Consider the following 8,623-nt stretch of genomic DNA (forward strand, 5'->3'; position numbering starts at 1 on the left):
AAAAGCGTGCGTCGCTGGTGTTTGTCATCATATCCTGTTGTGTGTTAATAATCTTCAGAATTTATTTCTTGTGTGCGTGCTCTCGCGTGAGTTTCCGCCGGAGTAGTTCATTGCTCCCCGGCAGTTTAAAGTGTTATACATCAGGCATTCGGTACTACGGGCTAATGCAAACCCCAAGTATTATAAGCATAAAAAGGATAACAATGTTTAATTAAGTATAAACATATATGTGTGTGAACTCACAAAGACAGCGAATTAAATGGAACAAAAACTGAACGAGACAACTTTTTTTATTTCAAGTTTATACTGCGTATTATACGAGTTGGCTTGTACATATCTGTGCTCCCTCCGTTTCACAGTGTAAGTCATTCTAGCTAGCATTTCCCACATTCATATTGATCTTAATGAATCTATATGTCTAGATTCATTAAGATCAATATAAATGTGGGAAATGCTAGCTAGAATGACTTACAATGTGAAACGGAGGAAGTAAGTTCGAACACTGGTGGAGAAACCATCTTTCCTCTCGGTTCGTAACCCCCTTTAGTCCCGGTTACAAATCCGGAACTAAAGATCGCTATTTTTAGTCCCGGGTGAAATAACCGGGACTAAAGATCGATCTTTAGTCCCGGCTGTTAACACCAACCGGGACTAAAGAGGAATCTTTACCGGAAGTAAAGAGGAGATAACAGCAGTCCAGATGCCCCCTTTCTTCTTTTTTTTTTCTTTTTTATTTTCTCCCGAATAAAGTGGGATACATATCCCCAAATTAAACCCCAAATCCCAAATCAATGTAACATCCCAAATCCACATCACAAATCTTTGAAGTTACTTATACACACAAATCAAATACATCACAAATCCAAAAAAAAATTGCACACAAATCAAATTACATCACAAGTTCTACAAAATTCATCGCAAATACATCATACACAAATCAATACATCATAGGATCATGCAATAAATCACAAATTCAAAAAAAAAAATCACAGAGGCGCCCGGCCGCTACCGCCTCCTCTCCGCGCTGCCCGCCGCCGCACGGCCCTACGCGCCTCCGCGCCACCGCGCCGGCCGCCACCCCGCCGCGCAGGCCCTCCGCGCCGGTGGCCCTCCGCGCCTCCGCGCCGGCCCGCTCTCGCTCTCAGCGCTAGCGCTCTCGCTCGATCTATCCAAAAAGAAAGAGATAAGGCAGGAAAGAGGGAGGGTGTCAGAGAGGAAAAAAAAAGAGATAGAGAGAGTTTGTTGGGTGGACGAGAGAAGAGGATAAGTAATAGGGATTATATAGTACATGTTAGATTTTTATTCCCGGTTTATAACCCCAACCAGGACTAAAATTAGATCTTTAGTCCCGGTTTGTGATCCTAGGCGCCTGACATGGTCTGACAGGGAACCAACCGGAACTAAAAATCATCTTTAGTCCCGGTTGGTGTTACCAACCGGAACTAAAGATAACACCAACCGGGAATAAAGATCATCTAGTCCTGTTGTTCTTATAAACCGGGACTTAATTAAAAATCGTTTTTAGTTTTGGTTTTTAATGGAACCGGGACTATTGTGGATTTGGGTCGACCGACTAAAGATGGTTTCTCCACCAGTGAAACGAGGGAAACGTAATCCAACCTCCTTGTTTAGTTTACTTTCTGTGACCTATGTTGTTGTAGTTATGAGCATCTGTTTTGACTTCTATTTATTGAGAAAGTACTTACTACGACTATTTATATATATGCTTCGTCCTGGATAGGTTTTGTTCATTTTGCAATCCATGATCTCTCATCTTGTTCATCCACCGCACAAAATCATGCAACCATATCGTCGTGCCTCCCATTGTAGGTGCTACCAAATGGAACGATAGATGATAAATTCATATACATGTACATGCTGCAGGTCCTGCAGCAGCACTTGTTACCAAAGTTCATTTATCTGAGAATGAAAGGCGTCGGAAAAAAGGCACACGGTATCTTCATACTCTGACGTGGAACAGTGAACCTTACATCGGAGCCATGGTCATAGAACCCCGAGGTGTGGCCCGGAGCCACGGGCTCACTGTTAGCCGGCCATGGACTACCTAACTGTACATGGATTGGAAGTGCTTATTAGGTCTGAGCTTTGGCACAACACTCAACATTGTCTGCAGCAGACAGTACTTCCCGACCCTTTCCTCGTGCTGCATGCATGAAGTTGGCAGTACTGTCTACTGTAAAATTGTAAAATTCATACACTAGTTTCAGTTTGATTTTCAAAGGGCTAAATCTACATCATATGGCATGCATGACTGATGACCCGGTCGTCGTATTAACTAAAAGACTAATAAATGGAGAAGATATATGTTTGTGACTTCAACCTGCTGTTGTTCCTGACTGGTAGTATTCAATAGATCACCTTCCGCCGATATGTTAACGTTCTTGTCTTCTTAAAGCTCGTTTTACATTGATATTGTACATAGGACTATCAGCAACAGATATGTGTTCTTTCATCCGTGCATTGTTTTCTCTTTTTTACTTCTTGATCTTTCTCTTTTCTCTCAAAATTGATTTGGGGCGTGGCGTTTCGCGGCTCACACGATGACACGACACTGCGGCAGTATGATCTCACAGCGCCAGCAACATCACTCTGACTCCTTCGGGGCTGCTCGCCGGGCCTCTCCACCATCCTTACCCCGGGAACTCAGATCCAGAAATAGGATGGGAGGAGGGGATGGAGGAAAAAAGACATGGTAATTTGGTCCAAAAATAAATTTCAGTGTGTTGGAGCGGTATGTGGTGGCCTTTCTTAAATATCTACTAAATTGTAATGGTATGACTTCAAATAGTTAAATAGTAATGGCATATTTTATAAAACTATAAAAGTTATAATGGTATAATCTAATTAATCCCTATTTTTATGGTAAAATGTATTCAGTGCACGCATACTATTTGATCTTATCCAAACATCATGTCGTAAGCCATCCGATTAATTAGTTGTAATGGCTAAGAAATGAACATGTGGATGTTGTACTGATCAAGAGATAGAGAAATGAGACCACTTGCAAAAAAAGAGGACCACATAGTATCTGTTGGTTGTTATATGGATTCACGTGCATGCTACTGAGTCTAACATACCGTTACACTAATATTTCTTTTTTAATAGAATCTTTGATGACCTATATCTCTTAAACCGTATATTATTTTTAAATCCGTTTGAACCAACATAGTCTACTCAAAATATGTGATAAAACAAGTCTAATATTGAATATATTTAAATTATTTAATTTTTTTCTTAACTCCATTAGCAGTGTAGCTATTTTCAATACAGTAGCTAATATTATGTAGAGTTACTTATAAAAATTGATTTTCTCTAATAGTGAAGTTATTTCTAATATTGTGAAGAGTTAATTTCTATATGATGCAAGATTTTAGTTTTCAACAATAATATAGTGATTACTTTAAATAAATAAATATATATTTATTTACTTGAAAATCTTGTGTACATTTTACTTGAAAATTTACTCCACATATTTTTTTTATTTGAACTCCTAATGTAACTTACTTCTAATACTACAAAGAGTTTCTTCTAAGTTACTTTTAAATTTTAAATTTAAGTAAATTACTTTTAAATTTATAAAATGTTTGAATATAGTTTCAATTATATTACAAACGCCATACCTAAAATAATTCCACCGTTGCAAATAGTAAAAAGGGCAAAACGAGAAGAGGGTTGCGTTGCGTTGAAAGACGAGTGTGGGCAAAGAAGAGTCAAACACAAGAGAGGAGAAAGAAAGAAAGAGCAGAGTGTCTAGAGGTTGAAGACGAAGCAGCCTAGGAACAGAGCGAAGAAGGAAGAAGCGAGGAGAGGCGAGGCGATGGGGATCCGGTTCGTGCTGTTCGTGAACAAGCAGGGGCAGACGCGGCTGGCCCAGTACTACGAGCACCTCTCCATCGACGAGCGCCGCGCCCTCGAGGGCGAGATCGTCCGCAAGTGCCTCGCCCGCACCGACCAGCAGGTTTTGGTTAACCCCCCAATTCCCGATCCCCCCTCCGATTCCTCCTCGTTTTCTTGCATCCAATATTGCCCAGCGCCAAATCTTGGGCTCCGGATTGGTGGGTGGGGGGAGCGGGGAAAGGAAGCCTCCTGTTCTTGGATCTGGATCTGTGCAGCTTCTTGGGTGTTCGTTCTCTTTCCTCGTGATGATGTGATTTGTATGATCCGTGCGATTGCAGTGTTCGTTCGTGGAGCACCGGAACTACAAGGTGGTGTACCGGCGGTACGCTTCCCTCTTCTTCCTCGTCGGCGTCGACAACGACGAGGTATTGATTCCTCCGCCTTCCAATTTTCATTAGAAAAAAGGCACCATGCCTCCCTTTGTTGAACAATTCGGATGATTTACCAAATTTTGCCATTAAATTCCATTTTATGGCACCGAAATGCTCCTGCAGTTGCAGTTAGCTCATAGTTTCTGAACATGTCCTTGCTACTAAAAATGATATTACTACTTAGTAGTTGAGGGTTTGGGGTTGTTATCAGTTCAGAAGATATACGGTTTAATGGTTTGTATTAGGAACTAGAAATTTCACATGATAAGTTTAATTTCCTCAATAATCGTGAATGTATGCACAAGTCGGATTTGATAATTGATAGTAATGTGAAAATGTATTATCATTGTCTATGATGGAACTATAAGATATTACTATTGATTTATCCTTGGATGGAACTATAAGGTACAAGGTATTACTATTGATTTATCATTAGATGGAACTCTTTAGTAGGAAAATTGGTTATATTGGTGATTCTGTGTGGTAACACTATTGCATACTTACATCTCTGGATACGAATCTCAGTATCTCCATCTTATGCCTGTTGACTGCAGTTCATTGTTTGCTGCCTGGTTTCTCAATGAATTTTGTAGCAATGGCCAAAGTCAAATCTCCCTTCAACTTGTTTTGGTTGCAATTTGCATTGTAGTTTTCCTCTGGGATGTCAATCATAACTACAGCCTACATTATGCTTTCCTTGATTCAAATTAAAATGCCTCAATTTTCTTTTGTTTGGCAGAATGAGCTTGCTATTCTCGAATTCATTCATCTTTTCGTGGAAACCATGGACCGCCACTTCGGAAATGTGGTATTTTTCAGTAATCCCAACAATTATGTTTCTTGTGACTGTAAATATACTCTCATTTATCACATGGGACAAGCTGATGGTAATTATCCTTTTGGCCAGTGTGAACTCGACATCATGTTCCATCTTGAGAAGGTGCACTTCATGCTGGAAGAGATGGTGATGAATGGCTGCATAGTAGAGACAAGTAAACAGAATATCTTAGCACCAATCCAGCTTATGGAGAAAACTTCTTAGAATTGCATTCTCTAACTATCTAATTCTTCATCCTTTTGGCTGTGTGGTGCTGTATCTTTCATATACTGGGGAGTACAAAAAAATTCTGTTTGCACATATTATTGATATGAGCTGACTGGAGATGATTATATGCTGAATACAAAGATGCGATGTACTTCTCTTCATGTTATTTCATTTTGATTTTTTACACATGATTTGTGAAGTTAACAAAGCAACTGATTGTGATAAGTGCTACGGCTCAAAATGTCAGAGGGTTCAAATGATGTATTATGTTAACTAACTACTCCACTATACTTTATACTATAATGCTGTAGGACTGTTAAATTAGAGGAAGTATCTTGTGTAGAGAATTGAAGGGAAAAGTAATGCTTGGACTGTTGTAAGCAGAAATGATGTTATCTCTGAGACTCTGACCATATAGATATCATGATATTTAAACTCTTAGATGAGGTAGTGAGACAAACAGAGGAAATGTGTAGATTGGCTCGACACTATCGCCCAAGATATAATTCCAAAATCTCACAAGGCTGCAATGTCATTTTCATCTTCCTGATCTTGATTGATGAACTACATTTATCCTGGCACGATCGGTTGTTGCCTGTTGTTTTCATCCATGTTTCCATCTTCTGCTGAATGTTACCTTCTTTCCACCACTTGAGCACTGTTGTCAACGTGTGCAGGCTCTGTAAGTCTATAATCTTTTCCCAATTCCACTCATTCCCAGTTAGGAATCCAAATCCTTTAAAATTCCTCCAAAACGAAAAGGCCCTAAGTTTGGGTAGCCTCAGCCCTTTTTACAACAGGGCCTTCGATCTATCTACAAAGTTTGGGTTGCCTCAGCCCTTTTTACAACAGGTCCTTTGATCTATCTACACCTGAGAGTCACAGGCTTTGCAATATATAAAGACATGGCGAGGATACTTTTAAGGAAGTGAGTGATTGGTAGCGAAAATATATTCCATATCTTCGGCAATTAAGGAAAATAGTGGTGCTCAGTAACTGAACCGTACTCCTACCTGCATTCCATATACTACAAATTAGCTAATAGAATAATTTCACTGGTGGCCAAACCCAAGGCTCTGAAGACTCTAAGCTAGCACCACACAAGGACAACCTCAGTGTAAGATTAAACACAAGAAGATATCGATTGATTATGAAACCGTCAGTACATATAGCTGCGAGACTTCAATCTTATCTATCTCAAACCGACTTATAGAATCAGAATCAGGAGACGATAACGAGCGGAGTCCTGCTAGAAAACGAGATCGAATACTACACGAACTATCATTCTAACACTCAGCACTCGGTAGCACATAGTATCCGATATATCAAGATGCTTTGTGATATGATCAGTCTGTGTTTATATCCTTCCGGACACTGTGTGTTGTCTCGACTGATCTCACGAAAGAAAATCCACAAATGTAATCAATAAAATGATTCCTAGAATTCCTTTCCAACTTGACATAAACCGGTAATCTCAAAATACACTAAACTTTGTGCCGGACCTTGACTGGGAACAGAGGAAGCAATGTCTGCCATCACAACGTACACTACATATATATTCGGCTAGCTGATCTTCTCTCTTTCTGATGTTGCCATTGGATACATAATTGGTGATATGACTAAGAAGGACAAACTTCTTTAGTAACAAAAGTTTAGTGAGACAAGCAAAGTTCGATGATTCTGAAGGCCTACTATTTGTGCGTGCATGTTACCACAGCTGCCAAGTTCTCTCTCCTTTTTCCTGATGCCGCCCACTCCTAAGCAGCACAAGGTTGAATATTGGCATCATACTTGCAATACGAACAACAGTATATAGATTTTGAAGGAATGTGGAGACCTAGATAGTATTTTGATAAACTTGATATATATATATATATAGAGAGAGAGAGAGAGAGAGATTTGCTACGGTCCAATAAAAAGTAGCTTGAGGTACCTACCTCAAGGTACCAAATCGTTTCCGATCATTCAATTTAACAATGCCCATCCTGCCTAGCTAGATCCAACGATCGAAAACGATTTGATACCGTGAGGTACCGGTACCTCGAGATACTTTTTGTTGGACCAAAGCAAATCTCATATATATATATATATACACGTACGACCACTGTACTTCAATTCACAGTGGTTGGTTTTGCATTCTGTGTTGTGTTGGGTCTTGATTTGGAGTTCAATATATCTAGTTGGTAGGTGTACAGAGAGAAGCAGATAGGATGAAGCTTGGACTGCAATTTGATCTTATATTACAATTCAATCTGTCGGTATAAATTGGTGTAGAAGGACGTCGGCTGAAATGTATGATACCTTCTAGTTCATGGTAGCTGAAAAAAATATTTTCCAAGAGAATCTCAATGGCCTACATCATCACACAATCATTGATTTCTCATGATGTGAGGATTTATTTATTTATCCTAAAAAAAGATAAAATGTATCAGCATACGAAACTATTTCATGGTATATATTTACATGATTAAATTGTGAATATCTTTCATCATGTTCTTGGCCAAACCTTGATATCACTACTTCAAAAAAATCGTTTTTCAAAGTCGAGCTTCATTTTACAAGTGGGTCAAAAGAAAATCCACTTGTCATAACGGCAAGAGGGACCAATGGTCTAAAACCGCACGTGGAAAAAAAATTTCATAGGAGAACCGCCACTGCCTCTTAAAATGTAAACTGTTTCATATGAAGTCCGTTGGCAACAAATTTTATATACACATTATAAGATCAACTTTCTAGGTGATGATTTTTTTTGTTGGGATACGCGTAGGCTACGATAGCATAAATCAAAATTTTCTATCGCGTAAACCAAGAGACATGCAAGTATTAGATCATAAATCGTTACCACTCGACGCGCTGCTTAGCGGAAGAAGACACTGAGAAATCGAAGGAACTCTCGTGAAGTATCGCGCGTCGATGTAGAGGAAGTAGTCGATCGCACCGGCTCGACCTTCTCCTCCTCGTGCGTTCTCCTCGCCGTATTCCCACGCCGATCAGCACCGCAAACCAGCGGTGCCTCTACTGGTATCCACACGTACAGGGACGGAACGCCACGCGCAGATGTGCTAGCACCCGCGCGCGGCTAGGGTTTTGCTCGGGGAGGGAAGTGACGGCTAGGGTTTCTCACGTGATCCAATGCCTCCGCTGGTCACACCCCTCACGAATGTATAAGATCCATCACTCGGGCCTCCAAGGCCCGTAGGACTCCTATTCGGATCCCTATCCGAATTAAGCTCATATTGGATCTCTATCCAATCTCCTTATTTCGGCCCATTAAGCATGCGACCCTGTA

General features: G+C 40.2%; 1 protein-coding gene across 1 annotated transcript; it reads left to right on the plus strand.

Annotated features, from left to right (window-relative positions):
• Positions 1–3,702: 3,702 nt before the first annotated feature.
• LOC127781422 (AP-4 complex subunit sigma) lies at positions 3,703–5,495 on the plus strand. Its single transcript, XM_052308373.1, has 4 exons — positions 3,703–3,979; positions 4,197–4,283; positions 5,029–5,097; positions 5,197–5,495. Exons 1-4 carry the CDS (start codon positions 3,839–3,841, stop codon positions 5,329–5,331), a joined length of 432 nt encoding a protein of 143 aa, XP_052164333.1. The 5' UTR covers positions 3,703–3,838; the 3' UTR covers positions 5,332–5,495.
• The last annotated feature ends 3,128 nt before the right edge of the window (positions 5,496–8,623 follow it).

This window comes from Oryza glaberrima, chromosome 8 (assembly GCF_000147395.1).
Source record: "Oryza glaberrima chromosome 8, OglaRS2, whole genome shotgun sequence".
NCBI classification, from domain to species: Eukaryota; Viridiplantae; Streptophyta; class Magnoliopsida; order Poales; family Poaceae; genus Oryza; species Oryza glaberrima.

Bases quoted from the DNA above. Each gene is read 5' to 3' on its own strand.
- LOC127781422 (XM_052308373.1), top strand. From the start codon at position 3,839: ATGGGGATCCGGTTCGTGCTGTTCGTGAACAAGCAGGGGCAGACGCGG. The intron at 3,980-4,196 runs GTTTTGGTTAAC...GTGCGATTGCAG, and splicing joins TCGCCCGCACCGACCAGCAG to TGTTCGTTCGTGGAGCACCG. The intron at 5,098-5,196 runs GTATTTTTCAGT...CCTTTTGGCCAG, and splicing joins ACCGCCACTTCGGAAATGTG to TGTGAACTCGACATCATGTT.